Below are 24,528 nucleotides of genomic sequence, written 5' to 3' on the forward strand. Positions count from 1 at the left end.
GCGAAGTTCTTCCGTTCGTTCGTCGCCAGTGAAGTAGACCCAGAGACAGGGTTTGAGCAATCGGTACTTTTATTCAGCTCAGAGAATAAGTGACAGCTCAGCAAGGTAAAGTGACGATTCAGCGAGTACCGACTGGCTCTGCAGGGAGAAGCCGCTTCTTTTATACTTTTGCGGTTCCCGCCAAAGCGAGAGCCGGCCGCGTCTGAGCCAATCAGGAGCGACTTCCTGCTTGGGCTCAGACAGCGCTGGAAAAGAGGAACAAACTATTTACAGCGTTACAAGGTAGCCATTACAGGATACAACAAATACATCTTTTAGAAGTGCAGCTATCCATTATAGTTACCGACTGAGGATTCTTTAGGCTGCAGTTCTGAACCCTAGATGCAAACCCAATGAAATGAATTACGGCTCCAGCCACAGACTCTCAAAATTTAACTCAAAGTTTAAACCACAACATTTCTTTAAGCCTTTGTGGACCGCCTGTAATGACATTGTGCCCCACTCCAGGGTCCAAAGACCACAGGTTGTGAGCCACGGAACTGTTGTATTCAACTTCCTAAATTGTCTACGAGGCCATTCACTGTGAAGAAGGTAACATAAGCTACTGATTACCTTAGAACAAAGCAAAGCAAAACAAATCAATGCTTCCAATCCTATTGTAGATGATAATTAGGATATTTTTTAACATTTATTAACATCAAGGTAATTTACTGAGGTACTGCATAAATATGGCATGAATTCACAACTTGTAAAAGACATAAAACAAAGAATAACAGTTGGAAGGGAGGAGTGAGGTCTTCTAGTCCAATACCCTATGTCATGTTGGACAAATGATTGCCCTATCTCAGTGCTGCACTGAGTGATCAAACTGGAATATGCATGTGTGTGTGCCCGAACACTGGAAATTCAAAAACCAGCTGGCCGGTGCACATGCGTGCACCAGGCACCTGATCTTTGGGTTTCTCGTGCATGCATGCACTGGCCAGCTGATCTTCATCAGAGCCCCAGAAACCCAAAGACCATCTGACTGGTGCACATGCGCATGCCAGCCACTGGTGTTCTGGTTTCTGGCACATGCATACACGCCAGTCAGCTGGTCTTTGTGCATGCCAGGGCATCAGGAACCTGCCCACAGAGAGGGTTCTGCATCAACCTCTGTCACATCTGCCATAGGTTCGCCATCATGGCTTTATCTCATCTTGAAAACTTCCAGTGATGGAGCACCCACAACTTCTGAAGGCAAGCCATTCTAGTGATTAATTGTTCACACTGTCAGAAAATTTATCCTTAATTCTAGGTTGGATATCTCTTCAATGGTCTTCCGCCCATTATTGCATTCCTGTCCTCAAGTGCTTTGGAAAATAGGTTGACCTCCTTCTGCTTTGGCTATATTTTATGTCCATTTGCTGGATATAGAAAATGAAATTACTATCACTATACTTTTTTGGATAGGGATAAAAGATGAATATAAGTAAGTGCATTATTCAAGATTTTGTCTTATGTGTGGCAACTTTTGCTCACGGTGCTTTGCAGAAAAAATGCTTCAACATTTTGTTACCAAATAAAGAAAAAAAATACATTGATTTGGTTATTAATTATATTACTCCAAAAAACCAGAAGCCAAAATAATTATACTGTACATTGTGCCTGTTTTGATATGTGCAATATTCATATAGAATATTTTCCCTAGCTTGTATACAGGTAGTCCTATGACCACAATTGACCCCAAAATTTATGTGGCTAAGTGAAATATTTGTTAAGTGAGTTTTGCCCCATTTTATGACTTTTCTTGCCACATTTGTTAATAAAGCATTGCATTTGTTAAGTTGTTCAGCAGATTTTGCTTCCCCATTAGTTTTGCTTGTCAGAAAGTATCAAAAGCTTATCACATGACCCTGGGATACTGCAACTGTCATAAATATGAACTAGTTGCTAATCCTCTGAATTTTGATCCTGTGACCACGGGAAATGCTGCAATGGATATAAGTGTGAAAAACAGTCATAAGTCATTTTTTCCAGTGCTGTTGTAACTTTGAGCAGTCACTAAACAAACTGTTGTAAGTCAAGGACTACCTGTATAATTGTGCAGTCATAATCCGCTGCATCTTCTGATCACAATAATCTATTCCAACCACATGGATTCTATTTTTTATTTACCTTGTTGTAGTAGGGTTGAACTTTTCTTCTTTTTCCACCTCTTTTGTCTGTACTAGAGGATTTTCAATTATGACTGTGATTTTAAAAAAATCAAGCGACAGTTTACAAATGAATCAATATACTGTACCTGCAAACCAGTCCTTAGGGTTTGCTATAAACCAAATCTACAGAGTGAATGAATTGAATTATTTTCAATCCAAACAAAATGATTAGTAAAAGAAAATAAAAGAAGCAGGCTGTGCACCACTACATAACATCTGGCACATGTATCTCCTGCCTGCAACACCCCAACACCTTAAATCAAATGTAGCTTTTCCCAAGATTACACCACACATGCAAAAGGCAGCTGGTCTATCCTGGAAAGATGCTGTACCTTTAATGATATGCAGACACATGCTGTATGCAGATATATGCTGCATAGTATCTTTTTACCTTGGAATACAAAATAACATGCAAGGTAAAAAGCAGCATGACTAAAGTATAGGCTTTTAAATTGTACATGCTTTTTAGAAATACTTAAACTTTAGATTTACTTTACTAATTTCTGTCCACCAGTAATCTTGCACAGATTATACCATTTAAACCAGGAATGGGTGACCTGTGGCTTTTATCTACTCTTCACCCAATATGGATGTATACTGTAATTCTCTCTACATGGGGCTACCTTTGAAAAGTGTTCGGAAACTTCAGATTGTGAAGAATGCGACCGCAAGAGATATCATGGACTTTCCCAAAAATGCCCATGTAACACCAACACTCCATGACCTGCACTGGCTGCCCATCAGTTTCCAGTCACAATTCAAAGTTATGACCTATAAAGCCCCACATGGCATCGGACCAGAATACCTTCAGGACCGCCTGCTACCACACGAATCCCAGCGACCGATCAGGTCTCACAGAGTTGGCCTTCTCTGGGTCCCATCGACAAAACAATGTCATCTGGCGGGCCCCAGGAGAAGAGCCTTCTCTGTGGCGGCCCCGGCCCTCTGGAATAAACTCCCCCCAGAGATTAGGACTGCCCCCACCCTCCTTGCCTTTCACAAATTACTGAAAACTCACCTATGCCACCAGGCTTGTTGGACATAACTGACCTTTAGCTGTTTTATTTTATGTATGGTTTAATTGGATGGTATGACTGTTTTTTATAATGGGTTTTTATAATTGTTTTTTAATATTAGATTTGTGCTTTGTATTTTGTTGTGAGCAGCTCCGAGTCTTCGGAGAGGGGCGGCATATAAGTCTAATTAATAATAATAATAATAATAATAATAATAATAATAATAATAATAATAATATCTACTCTTTAATGTCCCCTGGGATTGCGATGTTGATGATCCATACTTTCTTTTTCTCCACAGTCAGGATGTCTGGTGTGTTATACTTCAGAATTCGGTCAGTCTGAAGTCGGACTGATTTATTATTATTATTATTATTATTATTATTATTATTATTATTATTACTATTACTATTACTATTATTATTATTATTATTATTATTATTATTATTATTATTATTATTATTATTATTATTATGTCAATACAACACAGCAAATGAGATCACTATGCTGGATTTTGTATTTCATCACCAGTCAGGCACTTCCCAAGCACCTAGGACTGCGTGATGTAGCGGCGAATTATGTTTGCCAATCCCAGTAAAGCGGCCTTTTGCAATTGACAGATGGAGATTTTGTCAATTACAGTGGTTTTCAAATGTCCACTGAGATCCTTTGGCACTGCGCCCAGCGTGCCAAGTACCACTGGGCCCACTTTCACTGACTTATGCCAGAGTCGTTGCAGCTTGATTTTTAGATCTTCGTATTTCATTAATTTCTCTAGTTGCTTCTCCTCAATTCTGCTGTCCCCTGGGATTGCGATGTTGATGATCCATACTTTCTTTTTCTCCACAATCAGGATGTCTGGTGTGTTATGCTTCAGAATTTGGTCAGTCTGAAGTCAGACGTCCAACAGTAGTTTTGCTTGTTCATTTTCGACCACTTTTTTGGGCTTATGATCCCACCAGTTCCTTGCCACTGGTAAATGGTAGTTCCGGCACAAGTTCCAGTGGATCATCTGTGCCACAGCATCATGTCTATGCTTGTACTCAGTCTGTCCGATCTTTTTGCAGCAGCTGAGGATGTGATCGATTGTTTCATCTGTTTTTTTACAGAGTCTGCACTTTGGATCGTCTGTTGATTTTTCAATTCTGGCTTTGACAGCATTTGTTCTAATGGCCTGTTCTTGTGCCACCAGTATTAGTCCTTCTGTCTCCTTTTTGAGTGTTCCACTTGTAAGCCATGACCAGGTCTTTTCTTTATCCACTTTGCCTTCAATCGTTTCCAAGAATTGGCCATGCAATGCTTTGTTCCGCCAACTGTCCATATGACATTGAGTTATAGTTTTTCTGTACTGGTCCTTAGTTTGCTTCACCTTGAGAAGCTTCCTATTGTTGACCTCCATCAACACTGACTCTTTGCTCTCCTTCACATAGTCAGCTAGTGCATGCTTCTCTTCTTCCACTATCTGCTTCCTCTGCTGCATATTTTCCTTGGTAAATACAGCCTGTCAATGTCACTGCGGGGGTGTAGTGCATGATGGATCATCATTAATTTTCTGGTTTTCCTGTCCAAGTTGTCCAGCTCTGCTTGAATCCAATTCACTATGCCAGCTGTGTATCTAATGACAGGTATGGCCCAAGTATTTATAGACTTGATAGTGTTGCCACCATTCAGTTTGCTCTTCAAATTTTTTCTGGTCCTCTGGATGTATGTACTCTTTGCTGATCACAGTTTTCACATGACCATGCTTGATATTATCCAGTTTCAAGATGCCCAAATATCTGTAAGCTTCTGGCTAGTGGCACTTGATGGTTTGACCATTTGGCATTTCAATGCCCTCACTTTCAGTGATTTTCCCCTTTTTCAGTGCCACTGTGGCACATTTATCCAGGCCAAACTCCATGCTGATGTCATTGCTGAAGATTCGCACATTGTTGGTTAGTGACTGTATCTCAGTTTCTGATTTTCCGTACAACCTTAGGTCATCCATATAGAGCAGGCGTGAAATTTTTGGTGAATTCCTAGCAGTTTGGTAGCCTAGGTTTGTTTTCTGTAGGATGAGTGACAGCGGGATTATAGTGATTATGAATAGCAATGGGGACAAAGAGTCCCCCTGGAAGATGCCCCTTCTGATGTTGATCAGTCCATAGCTTTCATTCCCAACAAAAAGCTCAGTCTTCCAATATTTCATCACCTTTTCTATGAATTTCCTGATGTTTTCACTGACTCCAATGACTTCCAGGCATTTTATGATTCAGCTGTGTGGCAATGAGTCAAAGGCTTTCTTGTAGTCAATCCAGGTTATGTATAGGTTTGTTTTCCTGTTCTTACAGTTCTCTGAAATCATTTTATCAATTAGGAACTGGTCTTTCGTACCTCTGCTTCGTCTTTTATTGCCCTTTTGCTCCACTGGCATGATGTCATTTTCTTCTAGGTAGTCCTGAATTCTGTCAGCTATGATACCTGTCAGCAGTTTGAGCATGGTCAGCAAACATGCTATTGGCCTGTAGTTTCCTGGTATGGCTCTTTTCGCTGCATCTTTCTGTATTAAATATGTTCTGCCAGTAGTAAGCCATTCACTGATATTTCCTGTCTACAGCATTTTGTTGAACAATTCAGCCATTTTTGCATGCAGGCTGGTCAGGTATTTCAGCCAAAAACCATGCACCTGATCAGTGCCAGGGGATGTCTAGTTCTTTACTTTCTTCAATCTTTTTGCAATCATTTCAGGTATTATTTCCAGCTGCTGCATATTGTTCTTTGAGAATTTTTTCTCAAACTCCTTTATCTACCCAGCAGTTTTGTAATAATAATAATAATAATAATAATAATAATAATAATAATAATAATAATATTAATAATAATAATTTATTAGATTTGTATGCCGCCCCTCTCCGAAGACTCGGGGCGGCTCACAACAACGATAAAAACAATATTATAATGACACAAATCTAATATTAAAAAACTAAAAACCCTATCATAATTAAAAACCAAACAGCACATACATATCAAACATAAATTATAATAAGCCTGGGGGAAAGATGTCTCAAATCCCCCATGCCTGGTGGTATAGGTGGGTCTTAAGTAGTTTACGGAAGACAAGGAGAGTGGGAGCAGTTCTAATCTCTGGGGGGAGTTGATTCCAGAGGGCCGGGGCCGCCACAGAGAAGGCTCTTCCCCTGGGGCCCGCCAGATGACATTGTTTAGTCGATGGGACCCGGAGAAGGCCAACTCTGTGGGACCTTATTGGCCGCTGGGATTCGTGCGGTAGCAGGCAGTTCCGGAGGTACTCTGGTCCAATGCCATGTAGGGCTTTGAATTGTGACCGGAAACTGATCGGCAGCCAATGCAGGCCACGGAGTGTTGTAGATACGTGGGCGAATCTGGGAAGCCCCACGATGGCTCTCGCGGCCACGTTCTGCATGATCTGGAGTTTCCGAACACTTTTCAAAGGTAGCCCCATGTAGAGAGCGTTGCAGTAATCGAACCTCAAGGTGATAAGGGCATGAGTGACTGTGAGCAATGACTCCCTGTCCAAATAGTCCTTTTCGACCTTCCAGATATCTTTCCAGAACTTTGTTGTTATTTTCACCTCTGGCTTTTCAATTTTCTTATCTGTTTGCTGAAGCAGGTTCTGGTAGAACTGCCTCTGGTTGGATTGAAATGTTTGATTCTGCCTGTACTGGGTGATCCTAGCTTCATATGCTCAATTTTCCTGGCTGCCGCTGTTATCTGCTGCTTTACAATTTCCAGAGCTTCCTCGATCTTTCTTGTACTAAGCCAGTACTTTTTTGTCAAATAGTCTTTGATCTTCTGATTGTTCAGTTTCTGCTCCTTAATGTTCTTCAAGTTACTTGCATCTGATCTCAAGCTTTTGATTTTCAATCCTTGTCGGATTTTCCATTTTGGTTTTCCAGTTGGTTTTCCGATTGGTTTCTGTTGCTGTAACCCTAGTTCTTCAGTTACTATCACAGCTGTACTGTAGGCAAGCTGATTCAATTCTTCAATTGAAGTTACATTGACAGTTGCAAGCGCAGAGTTAATATCTTCCATCAGTGGGACAAGTCGTTTCTTGCTTATGTTTTTTAAGGCTGGCAGTCTCTTTCACTCTGCATTGGACCCTGCATGAGCAAGTATTTGGTCCTTCAGTTCTTGCTGCCTTTGAGTCATAATGCCAAGTGTCTCATCTGCAGCTTCTTGCTGTCTTTCCAAGTTTTCATCAGGTTCCAGTTGTGCAGTGACTCCAGATCTTATTGGAGGTTTTACTGGTGCCAGATCAGATTTTGGTGTTTCTATTTTGCAAATTTTCTGTATTTCTTCTAATTTGACTTCACTGAACATTTGGTTCCTGGTTATGAGTCGTCGCTGATCGGCCAGTCGAAGTTCTGTTATTTTTGAGTCTGCATATTCTTGTTTCCATAATTGGTACATCCATCTTTGACATCCACGTTTTTCAGGCTCCGAGTTGCAATAACACTTCATGGTTGTGCGATTCTCTGACATTGAGAATTTCTGCCGCTTTTTGATTTGTAAGCTTTGTTTGCTTTGTTCCTGTAGCTCATTTGTTGATGGCTGCCGAGGTTCCACAGCAGCCACCACGGTTCTTTTTATTCTGGGCGACGACCGAGCCAGTATGGACTTCTTTTTGTTTTGTCTCTCCATTAGTTTAAATGGGTTAGGTACGTTTAGTCTGGCTCCTCTGCTTTGACCAGTCCGGCAAGGTTAGACCTACCAGCAGGGCCGCCGATAGGCCAGTATTACTGCTACTGGCGTCAGGGGCCCGGCCAAATTGAAAAATGGGGGGGGGGGCATTTAATACATAATTGGTATGTCGCAAATAAAGTAGTTTTTAAAATGGCGGGGGGGGGGCAGACACTTAGGCTGTATGGGCCCCCAAAATTCCTGATGGTGGCCCTGCCTACCAGTAGTTTACACTACCGCCGGCACAGCTCTCAGCTTCATTGAAGCACGCAAGCCCCACTCCCATGACAAGATGTACCCATCGGTGAGGTTATTATTATTATTGTTGTTGTTGTTGTTGTTGTTGTTGTTATTATTATTATTATTATTATTATTATTATTAATAAGCCCATGCCATATGGGGCAGCCCTGCCCATGCTTTTCTTAGGCTCATATCAGCTATCAACAGTGTTGAAAATATATTTTTATTAGCAATGTTAAGGACAGCAATAATAATACAGGTTATCTCTGGCTGATCCTTGAACAGCTAAAAGGATTCAGGTTGTGGTAATAATTTTTAATTTCCCTTCTAGTAATTCCAACTCAAATATAATTTGGTAAGGAGAGAGATCTTTGAACAATCCGATCCTCAAATATCTGTCTACACTTGAGAAAATGGCTTTTTTCCTGTATTAAATTTATCTCTCCTGGTTTAATTGTTCAAATGAAAGAGAGAGAAAAATAATAAAGATGCTCTGGAACCAGGTTTAACTCATGGTAACTGCAGGAATCACCTCCATGCTTTTTTTAGCCGCAACAAGGATGTGATTTGCCATCGGTGCCATTTGACATTTTCTTAAAAAAATGTTTTCTTTCAGTCTAGCCTACAGCTCTGGGATTCTATTGCAGAATTCAAGTACTGTACTAACTAGATCTAGCCTGTCTTAAGGTTTTTGTGACCAGCGAAGATAAACTAGGTGTGGAATAGCTTTTACTTGACCTTATAGAAAATTAGGAAGAGCTAGCTGTGATCTTAATATACACATAAAATAATTATTAGAAATAATAAAAAATAATAACATTAAATTATATTTTAAATCTCTAGGCTTACATAAACTTTTATTGAAAGCACTGGGGATCTTTTAAAGATTCATTTGTTCTAGTGAAAATAATTAACTGAAAGAAAGGCTGTGTAACATATAATGCCATGTATGTATTTTATTCAAAAATAATTCTCATTGTTTCAATGGGAATTACTAGATTATTCCCACATTTACTGTAGGGGATGACTCCAGTTACATTTATACTTATGAAACATTTTAGAAGAGTAAAAAACATAGTACAATGATCTAAGAAGGAATATAAAAAATTATATTCTAAGTTTATATATCTTCATGACAGCTTCACTAATCAGAATATGTGAATATAACTTCTTTCAATTAGTCTAACTGAAAAAAATTGGTTCCAGTTAAACAGGTCTGTAATTCCTTGAAGAAAAATACCCTAAAATCACAGCCACATTTTACTGATTTAAGGAAGAGAAAAACATATTGAAATATGTTCAGAATAAATTCCAGCTTACCACAATCACCAAGTCTAAAGCTTTCTGAAAGTGATTTAATATAGTCCTCCCTTCCCCAGGAATTCACATTTATGAACCATGATGGGGAATCACGAATAGTAAAACAAAAAGTATATCGTTCTGATCCAATATCTGCAGAGGGGGGTATATTTAAGAACGCTATTTAACATTTGAATTAGTGTGAGATACATAATATAATACATAGATGATATTTTGTCTGCTATTAGAAAACTTAAAACATACTATGAATAATGGTTTTCAATCAAACTGAGTTCTGGAGCCTGACATCTGTAGCTGACACTGGTTGTTTGTGTGAACTGTCAGCACTTCAATTTCAGAGGCCCATTCTGTTATATTTAAACACATAATATATCAGGAAACAGGGAAATTAAGATACAAGTAGCAGCAACAAAGAGGAAATGATACACAGGTAGTCCTCAATGTATGACCACAATTGAGCCAGTAATTTATGTTGCCAAATGAGAAATTTGTTGTGAGTTTTGCTCCAGTTTACAACTTTTCCTGCCACATTGGTTAAGAGAATCACTGCCACTATTAAATTAGTAACACACATGTTAAATGAAACTGGTTTTCCTTTTGAATTTGCTTGTTAGAAGGTTGCAAAAGGGAATCACATGACCCCAGGACACTGCAACCGTCATAAATATGAGTCAATTGCCAGACGTTTGAATGTAAATCACATGACCACGGGGGTGCTGCAATGGTCATGTGTGAAAAATGGTCATGTCACTTTTTTCAGTACCATTGTAATTTTGAATGGTCACTAAGCAAACTGTTATAGTCAAGGACTATATGTACTATAAATGTTGAGGGATGAGGAATTGCAATGCAAATATTGCAGAGTAATCTCATTCATACCACTAGAGGTCATAATTTTAAAACTTTCTTTGAAAGGAGAAGAAAAAGATTAGGAAAAGAAACAAGTGTGAACTTTAGTATTGAATCTTATAATGAATAAAATATTTCGCTTATGTTAATTTCTTCTAAAATAGGGAAAGCCCCAATGCCTTTTCCTATTATTATTACTACTGAGGAACAGGGATGTATTCTTTTAAAAGTACTGAAAGGCACATCAACAAAAATGACAGGAAACTTGCTCCCCTTAAATTCTTATTACCAGTTGAATACAGTAGAATCCATATGGCTGGAAGCAGGGGTGGGCTCCAGCCGGAACACTAAATTGGGCTTGCCGCTGCGGCTCGTGAGTACTTGCGGGGCCAGCGTGATTTTGCTTCTGCACCTGTGGAGATAGCAAAATTGCGTACGGAACTGCAGGTGCGCCCATGTTTTTTTCTTCCGCGCATGCCAAACACGGGCACACCTGCAGCTCCGTGCGCAATTTTGCTAGCGACCACAGGTGCAGAAACAAAATTGCGTTGGCGCCGCAAGCACTCAAGAGCCATGGCGGCGAGTCCAATTTAGCGTTTTGGCTAGCAGCCCACCCCTGGTTGGAAGGGACCTTGGAGATTTTCTAGTCCAACCCCTTGCCCAAGTCAGGAGACATTATTCCATCTCAGACAAATTGTCCAATCTTTTCTTGAGAACCTCCAGCAATGGAGCACTCAGAACTCTGATAGGCAGGCGTTCCAATGATTAATACTTCTTGCTGTCAGGAATTTTCTCACTATTTCTGGGTTGAATCTCCTTCTGACAGGTTTCCACCCATTGATTCTTGTCCTACCAACAGGTGTTTCAGAGAATAAGTTAACCCCACCTTTTTGTACCAGTCCAGCATGTATCAGAAGACAGCTGTCATGTTATCCCTAATCCTTCTTTGTTAGGCTACACCTATCTAACTCCTTTGTTGTTGAGTCTAGTTTTGTTGGTTACTAGTTGATCCAGTTCCAGATTAGTTACAGCATTGTACAGGGTTGAAGAATGTATAGGTTCTGTTGTACATTTGTTACGGGACCTTTTAAAAGGCGAAAGATTTAGGTCACCAAGAAAGATGAGAGGATATGGGCTGGAGGCTGCCCATGTTAGAAGTGAAATTAACTGATATGCATGTTCAATGTCGTAGTCTGGAGCTCTGTGACATAGTAGAAATCACAATGTAGTGTTTAAACATAGCTTACAAAAATGGTCTCAGGAAGAGGAACTTTGTGTAACTTGGATATTTTTTAGATTTAAGGACCTTTCACATTTCATCATACAGTTTAGCTTCTAGACTCATCATCTTTGTTGCTCTTTGAATTCTTTCTAGTATCTCAGCATCTTGTTTTGTACCTTAGTGAGCAGAATTGGGCACAGTATTCCAAGTGTGGCCTCTTTAGTATAGTATATGAGGAGCTGTGGTGGTGCAGTGGTTAGAATGCAGTACTTAAGGCTACTTCTGCTGATTGCCAGCTGCCAGCAATTTGGTAGTTCCATCTTGACCAGCCTAAGGTTCACTCAGCCTTCCAGTCATCCAAAATAGGTAAAACGAATACGCAGACTCTTGGAGGCAATAGGCTGACTCTATAAACATCTTTAGACAGGGCTGTAAATCACTGTAGAATAGTATATAAATCTAAGTGCTCTTCCTTCCTTCCTTCCTTCCTTCCTTCCTTCCTTCCTTCCTCCCTCCCTCCCTCCCTCCCTCCCTCCCTCCCTTCCTGTTAGAATGCAGTCTAATAGGTTAATTCTGCTGATTGCCAGCAATTTGATCCTGACCAAAGCTGACTCACCCTTCTATCCTTCTGATGTACACAGCCCCCACCCCACCCTTTTTTGGCTGACTGCTGCAGGAGGTTATCCAGGCTGTAAAGGGGGCATGGGGGATGCCTGGACAGCCTCCTGCAGCCCTCTGGCAACCAAAATGGGGCATGGGGGCTGTATGCAGCCCCCAACACCCTGTTTTGGCTGCCAGAGGCACTGCAGGCTGGTCTTTTGCTATTTCCAGGCCAGTCCTGTGGGCCAGCTGCAACTTTCAATTTCACACCCCTGCTATAGAGTGTTATTATTATTTCTCATGATCTCATATAACTTGTGCAAAGTGTACCTGTGCAATTGAGGCTATTGTCATTTCAACATAGTTTGTACAGAAAAGATCGCATCAGATATTTTTTAAATTAGTCAAGACACTGGCAGAAACATAGAGCCTGGGAAACTGAGAATAAGGTACTTAAAAACTACTTTACTTTTTCTGTCCGGAAAGCCTTTGGCATCTGTTTTCCCAATCACCACACCAATTATACTCTAAGGAAGAAGGGGAAAAAAAAGATTGCAGAATATATACATCAACTACAGATGTACAAGATGGATTTCTTTTCACAGAATCTTTATATTCCTTCATTAATTAAAAACATGTTTTAACTATTTTATCATACTTGATAGAAACATTAACTTATTAACAGAAGTCATTCTTGCAATATACAAAAGTGTGAGAAATAATAAGGGATATTATTATTATGAATAATAAATAGTAATATAAGGAACCCTTTTAATGATAGTGAATGAATAACAGAAATGAGGATGGCACTAATTACGGGTGGGGGAAAACTGTGTCCACTTAATAAAGGCTTATAGTTTTTTTGTACATTCCAGGAAGTAATGGTGGGTGGTCCTAATTCTTCACATGTTTAATATAACTCACATTTTATTTTGCCTACATGAGCTCTCAAGAATGGATTATTTCAAGGACAAACTTCCTATTATATTCAAGCATGTGTAAATCAACCCCCCCCCCATCTTTCTAACTAAAAGCAGCTTCTAAGCATGCATGTGTAGAGAGATGAATATCCAAATTAGAGGGAAAACATTCTTATTTTCATTTATGAGTTATAGCTATTCTGAGCTTCAGTTATTTAATCAATTTTTAGTTTGTTGTCCAGATGCAGAAGGATTCATTTAAGTAAATATATGCAGTTGTTACAAGTATATCATAGAAATAAAAAGTTTCAAAGGATTTAAAAAAATCAATAATTTAATTTCTCTTAATTTCCAGCACTGGTAAACACAATTAACAAGTACTGAAAAACAGTCTCTTAAATTTCTGTGATCATTTTACTCACTAGGTGGGGCAAGAAAACAATTCCTCCATTTATTTGGATGAGTTCATTCAGAGTATCTGTGTAATAGAATATAATTTCCTTAAAGTATCCAAAAGTTTGCTTTTTAAAGCATATTCTATTAATCTGTGTTCAAAATGTTTTTAGTTTCCTACTCACAGTAATTTAATTAGATGGCAACATATCCTGTGCATAATTCTACTGATAATAAAAGAACTGGTTCCTGGAATCCAAAATGTCATTTAATGCCTTAGGACTTACAGCAGTATTTACTTCAAAGACTTCTTAAATTTTATCTTTACAAAATTATTTAGTCTCTTTTAAGCAAGCAAAATCCCATAATTCAAAATTAAAAGCATGAGATCTATTCCTAAATCTTTTGTATATATCTTTAATTTTGAGTGAATGATTCCCAAATGTGTACAATTGGGATTGTAGCCACACTGTTCAGCTAATCAAGGGGAAAAAGGAAAAACTTCTGTGTCCATTTGCCAAACAACTCTTTGTTATTTTTCTTTTCTGTCTTCAAGTAACATTATTTAGAGTATGGGATACAATATTTGCATAATTTAAAACAGTGACTTAGTGACCCAATTATATATTGTCTCTTTGAAGTAATGCTTTACAATGTAGTTTTCTGGAGCTAGTTGTTTACTTTTAAGGAAACACATACATTTACACATATCTAACTATTTGCTATTAACTTCCTAAAAGTTGAATCTCTTAATGCCTGGCATTAAATAAACCTTTTTTTCCCAGACTGAAAGCAAGATTTGTTTACTAAATTTTTTGTTTATCCAAAAACTACATTCTGGCTCAGTCCTTTTTCTAATACTTAATCTCTTCTCATTGCTGTAAAATAAATAAACCTTTTTGGACAAATATAGCTGACACATGAGTTCATACTTTGGAAACGTTTCTGTGATTATAATGTGGTAACAACCCAGGCTGGAAACCAGGAAACTGTGAATTCTAGTTCCACCTTAGACATGAAAGACAACTAGGTGACTTTGGGCCAGTAACTCTCTTTCAGCCCAACCCACTTCACAGGGTTGTTGTTGTAGGAAAAATATGAAAATAAAAGAGTATTAGGTATGCTCACCACCTTGCATTATTTATAAATGTGGGATAAAAATGAAAATTATCATTTTAAAAATTATGGGTGAATAATATCCTTTAATTTCTGTTAGGAGGGAATTGCTAATCTGATTTTGTGTTAAATTAAAAAAGGTTTTGCACTTTGCACTGATAGTACGCATACTACAGAAGTTATTTGGGGTTCCATCAAAAGCAAAAAGTTTAAATAGCCCTCAGATAGGACAATTACTTCCTTTCTACAGAAGCAATTATCTATGTTAACAGTGAGATGGAAACAAAGACCATTATGCAAAACAGCGAAATTTTGACTTTACAAATAAACCAGGAAAATGGTTGGCATATGAGCTGCACAAAGAAAAACAAAAGAAAGTTATACTAATGTTACAAGAAGGAAACATTGTAACAACATATACTTTATTTATTTATTTATTTATTTATTTGTTTGTTTGTTTGTTTGTTTGTTTGTTTGTTTGTTTGTTCATCCGTCCGTCCGTCCATCCATCCATCCTTTCATTCATTTTATTGTATTTGATTTATATGCTGCCCTCTCCGAGGACTCGGAGGAAGTGTTTCACCACTATTATTCTACTTTATATGACAACCCAGAAATTTCTTTGGAAAAATGATTATTTACATAAACAAAATTTACTAAAGATTACAGAGAATCAATAAGCAGGCTTGGGGATATTGAACTCTAAAATCTTACTCCGGCCATCAGTATGATTGTGATATGAATGAGTGGGGTTGTATGACTTTATAACTTGGGTTTTTTAGATCAACTTTATAATTGGCCTTAGAATTGTTTTTGCACTGTTTGTTTACATGTTGTGAACCGCCCCGAGTCTTTGGAGAAGGGAGGCATATAAATCCAATGAATGAATAAAATTTTGGATGTATAGTACCTGCAAAAATAAGATAAGTTTGTAAAATGATTAAAAAGACTAAAATCAGAAAAGTATCTACCCCAGATGGTCTCCCGATTTACTATGTTTTGAGGATTAAATTTTACAACCTTTACAACAAACAAACAATGGATATTTATTTTATAGAATAGAAAAATTCCTGACCCTTGGAAAGAAGCAAATATACTGTTCATATATGTAAACAATTCTAGGACCTGACTTTAACAAGAAACAGTCAACCAATATCTTTACTGAATCATGAGTTGTTTTATTGAATCATATAAGTTGTTTAAAATGATTTTGGATGAATGGTTGAAAATAAATTTATAAGACTTTATTCATGAAGATCAATGTGAGTTTTTATCTAAAAACCAAGTTTTGGGCAGGGACTGGGGAAACACTTGCCCGGCTGCTTCCTCTCTAAGCAACCTAGGAAGTTTTCAAGCTCGTCTGGGGAGGCGTTTTTCAAAAAAGAAAACCCAGAAAAAGCCACAAGATCTGGAGCTGACAGTCTCTGGTAAGATGTGCATCTCGTGGCCTGCCCTGCCCCATCCCCACCTGCCACCCCCAAATTGCACCTCACTGTGAGCATCTCTCAGCCACTGTGTGTAGGAAAAAACCTTAAATAAAAACTTCTTGCACACACAAGAAGTTTATATTTACTTATGCAAGGGCTGGGAGTTGCAAAACTTGCTGAGGTGGCTAAAGTGACTAATTTGAGAAACTAATATTCACTAAAATGGCATAGATTTTTTTTTTCATGCTGTGGAAAGTCAGACACAAACAGGCTATCACAATCAGCCATTTTATAATTTATTTCAAGTATGTATTAATTGCCCTTTTATTAACCAAGGGTTAACCAAGGGAGAGCAAACCCATTCATCCTTTCGTAAAATTCCATAATTTAACTTAGTGCAATCATCCTAGATCAGCGATGGCGAATCTATGGCACGGGTGGCACAGATGCCACGTGGAGCCATATCTGCTGGCATACAAGCTGTTGCCCTAGTTCAGCTCCAACATGTATGTGTGTGCCAGCCAGCTGATTTTTGGCTCGCACAGAAACACTGAGAGGGCATTTTAGGCTTCCAGAGAGCCTCTGGGGGAATGGGGGAGGACATTTCCCCCTCCCCTGGCTCCAGGGAAGCCTTTGGAGCCTGGGGAGGGCAAAACACGAATCCACTGGACCAACAGAGGGCCTCCGGGGGGCAGGGGAAGCTGTTTTCGCCTTTCCCAGGCATTGAATTATGGGTGTGAGCACTTGTGCATGTGCAATAGCATGTGTACACACTCTTTTGGTGCCCAATGACAAAAAGGTCCACCATCACTGTCCTAGATGATTGTAATAGCCATTCTTTTTTGTCAGTTTTCAGTTTCTGAGGATACATGAGACACAGGAATATTTAGTCTTTAATAATTTTGCCAATGGTATGAGCAATTACATAATGTTATAACAGAATACATTTATATACAGTTTCATTGGAGAACAACATATTGTTATGGTACTTAGACCTACAGGATGAGCAAGGCTTGGGTTCAGATCGGAAATGGCTACAATATTTTGTGACGAAATGGAATACGCCATTCTTTTTACCTGAAGGTGGAGAAAGATATGTCAGAATGTCCTTTTAAAAACAGTTTTAATCATTTATATATATTTGTTTGCATTTCTATGCTGCCCTTCTCCGTAGACTCATATTATTTAATGCATTTAATTATTCCTAAAACTCTGTTTAGATATATTATCTACTCTATCTGCAAGGGCTGAGAAAGAAGACACAAATTGGGCTCCCAATAAAAGGATTTATAGTTGGCTTTACCCATCTTATAACTGTTTTAACGATGGGTTGTTGAAGAAGATATAGTGATTTAGTCCATGACTTCATTTTAATTAGCATATTTACATGATATGTTGTGATTTGCACATGCTGTATGGTTTTGCATAATAATTGAAACAAATTATTTACGTGGCTCAAACAAGACTTAGTTCAACATATATCTGAATCAATTCCGTCATACAAACCATAGTTTACACATCACATTCATGTGAAGTTCATACAATACATTGTGCCAAGGGCAAATGATTTGGTACAACTGTCACTGTTAAAAAGGAGAAAAATATGTGGCATACATTTGAAATATTCTAAATGCCATTGAAGGAGAAATCTCTTGGAGATTGAGGTAAATTCCTCACGGAAGCAAAACCCTTTGAATTACGTTGATTTAATTTTTAATTGCAAGAGTTTTATTTTACACTTTATAGTTTAATTCTTCTACTGTTGTCTTTTGGTTGGCATAAACAGGATAGAAATGGTGTGCCAGTGGCTAGAAAGTTAGTTGTTATTGTGGTTTGGGTAGTTTTGAAATTCTATTTGTAGGCTACCTCAGAACCTTTTGAAAAATTGATCCGTATAGGGGGGAAAAGCAGCATAAAAAGTGGCATCCTTCTCATGCAAAATTGTGGGGCTTTATGACGAAACTATTTTCTATAAAGTTCTCTCTGTTTTTACATTTACTATATTTCACTTATGGTGTAACGTAACTTAAATATAATAAATGTAAATGGCAAGTGTGGCGAGTGTGGAGCAGCTGCGTATTTAATTTTCTTCTTTAATTTAGCCACACACATACCCCCCCCCCCCCAAATGTAAGGACTAGAGCACCCAGAATCCCCAGCCTACATGGTCAAGGACAGCTGGGAATTTGGAGAATTGTCTCTCTATTGTATTTGGCTGACAAGAAGGCGGGAAAGGAGGCCACAAGCCACCACCTGGCATGTTCTCAGGTGTTTTTGAGAACCACCGTCGTTTGCGGGCAGGAGGGCGAGCAACGCCAATGCCCCCTCACAAAATGTGGAGAAAGAAAAAAGGTTTGTTTATGCTTGCAGCCCAGACGTAGCTTTTCTAATAGAGAAATATGGAGGGGGTGAATAACGTGCGTAAAGAATTTTTATTTTATTATTTTACTTTTAAACAAGTTGTCTCAGAGCACAACTCTCCTCAGCAACAATCGGCGCAGGGATAGGGGGGGAGGGGGGAAAAGAAGCGCGTCTCTCTGTGCGCAGGCGCGCCAGTCCGAAGCGCTGGATTGGCACCGCGCAGGCGCGCTTCCCCTTTTCTCCCGGTCTCTTTTTTAAGTGCCCCGCGGGCAGTTGCGACGCCCCCTACCGGAGGCGATGTGTTTAGAATGGTTCAGCCTTTGTGTTTGCAGGAATGGGATTCCCGTCTTGCTTGCTCTCGAGAAATTCAAGTTTAGAGCTTTTGTGGAAGGAAGTTTGGTGGGTTCGCACAGCGTGCCAAACCCTAAACCTGAGACAACAACGTCCTGTGTTCCCTTAAGGATACAAGTGCAAAAACAATTGGTGCCAACCTGCCTTCCATTGAGGACCCGTATAGTACACGAGTCAGAAAGAGGGCTGTGAAAATATTGACTGATCCCTCGCAACCTGGAGAGAGGAAGGAAGGAAGAGAAAGAAAGAGAACGAGAGAGAGGGGAGGAGGGAGAGAGAAAGAAAGAGAAAGAGAGAAAAAAAGAGAGGAAGGGAGAGGGAGTGAGAGGGAGGGAAGGAGGGAGAGAGGGAGGAAGGAAGAGAGAAATAGCCAGAGGGAGGGAGAGAGAGGGGGGAGGGTAGGAGGAAGAGAGAAAGAAAAAAAGAGGAAAGAGAAATGGGAAGGAAGAGAGAGAGAGGAGAGAAAAGGGAAGAAAAAAAGAAATGAGAAAATGATGGAGGGAGAGAATGAGAGATGTTAAAGAGGGAAACAAATGAACAAAAGAAAGAAAAAATAGTAGCATAATCTGGTCACCTTATGTATACTGCACGAGTCAAAAAGAGGACTGTGAAAATATTTACTGACCCCTCGCATCCTGGACACAAACTTTCAACTCCTACCCTCAAAATGTCACTACAGAGCACTGCACACCAAGACAACTAGACACAAGTACTGTATTTTTTCCTGAATGCCATCACTCTACTAAACAAATAATTCCCTCAACACTCAGATTTTTTACTAAGTCTGCATTTCTTTTTCTACTAGTTTTTTCTCATCCCTCCTATCACCCATTTCCTCTCACTTATGACTGTATCTTATTGCTTGTTTATTTAAGATTTTTATTAATATTGATTGTTTCCTCATTGCTTATTTGATCATAATTTTTATTATTCTTTTTATTCATTGTATTGCTAGTCCTTTTCTGGAGAATGGTGTGAGACTGAGAAAATAAAATGATTTGATTTGAATGTAGTTTTTACAATTTTTAAATTGATTTCTACTTAAACACAGTGGAATGAGAGGATTTTGAAAAGAACATACTTTTTACCTAAAGAGGCACTTGAAGACTAAAGCGTTGTTTTATTATATTATTTTAAGACAGCATGGGCAAGAAATGGGTACTCTGGGCAAGAAAAACTGTTGAATAATTAAGCATTTTTCTTGACAATATTGTAAAATAAAGTTCTGTATAAAAAAAGCTAAGTGCTTGGTTGAGAGACTACCAAGAAGTAGGAGGTTAACAGAATAATAGAGTAATAGTGCTGAAAGTCCAACCTCCTGGCTCAAGCAAGATATCTTATATACCAAATGGTTGTCCAATCTCTTCTTTAAAACTTCCAGTGTTGGAGCATTCACAACGTCTGGAGGCAAGTTGTTCCACTGATTAATTGTTCTATCTGTCAAGAAATTTCTCCTTTAGTTCCAGGTTGCTTCTCTTCTCGATTAGTTTCCATCCATTGCTTCTTGTCTGGCCCTCTGATGCTTTGGAGAATAGGTTGACCCCCTCTTATAATAATAATAATAATAATAATAATAATAATAATAATAATAATAATAATTTATTAGATTTGTATGCTGCCCCTCTCTGTGGACTCAGAGAGGCTCTAAGGAAAATAATAATGTAAACAAATGTAAACAAATCTAATATTAAAAAATATTTAAAAACCCAATATTAAAACCTTGCAGCACAATCATTCCATACATAAACTATATACGCCTGGGGATATCTACTTCCCCCATCCCTGGCGGCATAGGTGGGTCTTTAATAATTTACAAAAGGCAAGGAGGGTGGGGGCGGTTCTGATCTCTGGGGGTAGTTGATTCCAAAGGGTCGAGGCCATCACAGAGAAGGCTCTCCCCCTGGGTCCTGCCAGACGGCATTGTTTAGTCGACGGGACCTGGAGAAGGCCCATTCTGTGGGACCAAATTGGCCGCTGGGATTCGTGTGGCAGAAGACGGTTCAGGAGGTATTCTGGTCCGATGTCATGTAGGGCTTTATAGGTCATTACCAACACTTTGAATTGTGACCGAAAACTGATTGGCAGCCTTCTTTATGGCAGCCCCTCAGATTTTGGAAGACTGCTATCATGTCACCCTTGGTCCTTCTTTTCACTAAACTAGACATATCAAATTCCAGCCACTATTCTTTATACGTTACACAGGTTATACTGGGAAGTAGTAGGGGAAACCCCATGTAATAAAAGTAATGGTATGATAAAGAAGTCTCCATGGACTGAAGTGTGTATCATCCTAATCTCCATCTCCCCTCATTCCAAGCAGATACCCCTTCCTCATACGAAGGTTCCTTAACCTCTGATCATTTTAGGTGGCTATACGTGTAGATACCTAACCTGTGATGGCCTAGAGCAGTGTTTCCCAACCTTGGCAACTTGAAGATATTTGGACTTCAATTTCCAGAATTCCCCAGCCAGCGAATGCTGGCTGGGGAATTCTGGGAGTTGAAGTCCAAATATCTTCAAGTTGCCAAGGTTGGGAAACACTGGCCTAGAGCATGGGTAGGCAAAGTTGACTCTTCTATGACTTATGGACTTCAACTCACAGAATTCATGAGCCAATCATGCAAGCTTAGGAATTCTGGGAGTTGAAGTCCAAATATCTTCAAGTTGCCAAGGTTGGGAAACACTGGCCTAGAGCATGGATAGGCAAAGTTGACTCTTCTATGTCTTATGGACTTCAACTCCCAGAATTCATGAGCCAATCATGCAAGCTTAAGAAATCTGGGAGTTGAAGTCCGCATGTCATTGAAGAGGCAACTTTGCCAATCCCTGGCCTAGAGGTGGAGCTCTCACCTCCCAATCAGAAGGCTTTGAGTTCGATCCTAGGTAGAGGCAGATATTTCTCTCTCTGGGCGCAATGAGAATTTATCTGCTGAATAAAACTCCTCATTGGCGACAGGGAAGGGCATCCGGTCAGTAAACACTCTGCTCCATTCAATTGCACAGACTCCACTCCACAAGGTATTATGGGGTCATAAAAAGGAGATGATGATACCTAAATACTCTTCTGAAGTGCAATGGCCTAAAACTGCACACACTGGTCAAATGTAAGCAGAATTGTTAAGTTAAGTTAAGTTTGTATACAAGGATGCCCAAAGCTCTGAATTCTGGGTCTCTGTGCAAAAGGAAAAAAGGAAAGAACATTTATGTATTTATTTATTTTATTATTTTATTTATTTATTTACTTGTCAAACAATTATAGCTTGGTAATTTGTAGAAATAAAACATTAGATAAGTAATGATAAAAAGTAATGAAAGACAATAGCACAGGGATGGTAGGCACAATGGTACGCTTATGCACACCCTTTACAGACCTCTTAGAAAGGGGGAGAGGTCAATTGTAAATAGTCTAAGGTTAAAGGTTTTGGGGTTAGGAGTAGAAACCACAGAGTCAGGTAGTGCATTCCAGGTGTTGATTACTCTATTGCTGAAGTCATATTTTTTGCAGTCTAGTTCGGAGCGGTTGACATTTAGTTTAAATCTATTTCGTGCTCTTGTGCTGTTGCAGTTGAAGGTGAAGTAGTCGCTAACAGGTAGGAAATTTTGGTATATGATTTTATGAACTATAGTTAAGTCAGAATGGAGATGACGGAGTTGTAAGCTGTCTAATCAAAGAATTTCAAGTCTGGCAGAGTAAGGTATTTTGTTGTGAGAAGAAGAGTGAAGGACTCTTCTTGTGAAATATTTCTGGACTCTCTCAATTGTGTTGATGTCAGATATGCAATGTGGGTTCCATACAGCCCCAAACTTTGTAATGCGGAAACATTTAGTGTTTCGTTTGGAAAAAAAAACCCCAACCAATATTGTTTTACTCTGAAAATCTGTGTGTGTCCACCCCCCCATCCATAAGCTCATTGACTTTTTAGAGTTGACTTCCAACCAGATAGCAAAAGCAGACTGGAAGATGATGCTATATGCACTTGGAAATCTCTTCCAATTAGAGCATATTTTCATCTTTTGTCAGAAGAGTCCATACAAGAGAGATTCAAGTTTCTTGCATTTGTTTTCAACTCACCGCCTCCATTCAAACAAAAAGCAGGAGGGAAGAAAAAGGCAGGGATCAAATTACAGCCATATGACATTTTTCCAGATATGTGGTTTTTGGTTTTTGTTTTGTTGGTGCCTTCTGTCTATTACCTAGTTTTGGCTGAATATAGTGTATAGTTTTCATGGGGTTTTTTTCCCCTGACACCAACATGGATTGAATTATCATGAAAAAGCTTATTCAAAAAGAGGACGCAGAGGTAAAAAGGAAGGATGAATTATGTGGTTATCTAAATAACTTTATTTCCCTTTGGGGGGAAAAAATCAAGCACAGATCTGCTGGTTTGGTTTATATATACAGTGGTACTTTTACCTAAGAACGCCTCTACTTACAAACATTTCTAGATAAGAACCGGGTGTTCAAGATTGTTTTGCCTCTTTTCAAGAACCATTTTCCACTTACAAACCCGAGCCTCCGAAACCGTAACCGGAAAAGGCAGGAAGAATCCTCCGTGGGGCCTCTCTAGGAATCTCCTGGGAGGAAACAGGGCTGGAAAAGGCGGGGAGAATCCTCTGTGAGGCCTCTCTAGAAGTCTCCTGGGAGGAAACAGGGTCGGAAAAGGCAGGGAGAAGCCTCTGTGGGACATCTCTAGGAATCTCCTGAGAGGAAACAGGGCTGGAAAAATCAGGGAGAAACTTCTGTGGGGTGTCTCTAGGAATCTCCTGGGAGGAAACAGGGCCGTAAAAGGCGAGGAGAAGCCTCTGTGGGGCCTCTCTAGGAATTTCCTGGGAGGAAACAGAGTCTCCACCCTCCCTGTGGTTTCCCCAATCGCACACATTATTTGCTTTTACATTGATTCCTATGGGAAAAATTGCTTCTCCTTACAAATTTTTCTACTTAATAACCTGGTCATGGAACAAATTAAGTTCATAAGTAGAGGTACTGCTAATTATTGTTGTTGTTGTTGTTGTTGTTGTTGTTGTTGTTGTTGTTATTATTATTATTATTATTATTATTATTATTATTATTATTACCACTGTATGTAGTACATAAATTGAGGTTTTCTAGATCAAATTTCAGAGTGCTTTGCCAGGGACCATACACTCAAAATCAGGCAGCAATCAGAATCAAGGAGTGATGGACCATTACTGCCTGAATTCATTTATTCATCCAATTGAAATTCCACCTCCCCGAAGGGGGAAAATGGTAGGCTTTTCTAGGACTATAAATCCTTAGTTAGACCATACCTTGAGTACTGCATCCAATTTTCGTCATTGAGACTCTGGAGAAAGTTCAGAGGAGAGCAACCAGGATGATAAGGGGACTGGAAACTGTAACATACAAAAAGTGGTTGCAAGAACTGGGCATGGACAGTCTAGTGAAGAGAAGGACCAGGGGATGCATGATAGCAGTGTTACAATACTTGAGGGGCTGCAACAGAGAGGAGGGAGTCAGGTTGTTTTCCAAAGCACCAGAAGGCCAGACAAGAAATAATGGATGGAAACTGATCAAAGAGATGCGACCTGGAAATAAGGAGGAACTTTCTGACAGTGAGAGTGATCAACCAGTGGAACAGCTTGCTATATGGAGGTTGTGAGAGTTCCAATACTTGAGACTTTCAAAGGGAGATTGGACCACCACTTGTCCAAAATGGTGTAGGGACTCCTGCTGGAGCAGCGGGGTTGGAATAGATAACCTACAAAGTCCCTTACAACTCTAATAATCTAATCTAATCTAATTGTTCTGCCAGCATGTTTCAACCACCTGTAATTAC

At 39.3% G+C, this 24,528-nt stretch overlaps 1 protein-coding gene across 1 annotated transcript in view; it reads right to left on the minus strand.

The window, feature by feature from the left end:
• The window catches only part of MEIOB (meiosis specific with OB-fold), a 128,382-nt gene that overhangs the window by 14,548 nt on the left and 89,306 nt on the right, over window positions 1-24,528 (minus strand). Inside the window, exons 2-5 of the mRNA XM_070760826.1 lie at window positions 17,000-17,077; window positions 12,614-12,671; window positions 9,474-9,605; window positions 2,158-2,230 (exon numbers count right to left, since the gene is read on the minus strand). Of these exons, the coding sequence (XP_070616927.1) occupies window positions 2,158-2,230; window positions 9,474-9,605; window positions 12,614-12,671; window positions 17,000-17,068 (332 nt within the window). The 5' untranslated portion in view covers window positions 17,069-17,077. The remainder of the gene's footprint in view (window positions 1-2,157; window positions 2,231-9,473; window positions 9,606-12,613; window positions 12,672-16,999; window positions 17,078-24,528) is intronic.

This window comes from Erythrolamprus reginae, chromosome 9, assembly GCF_031021105.1.
Source record: "Erythrolamprus reginae isolate rEryReg1 chromosome 9, rEryReg1.hap1, whole genome shotgun sequence".
In the NCBI taxonomy this organism is placed as follows: domain Eukaryota; kingdom Metazoa; phylum Chordata; class Lepidosauria; order Squamata; family Dipsadidae; genus Erythrolamprus; species Erythrolamprus reginae.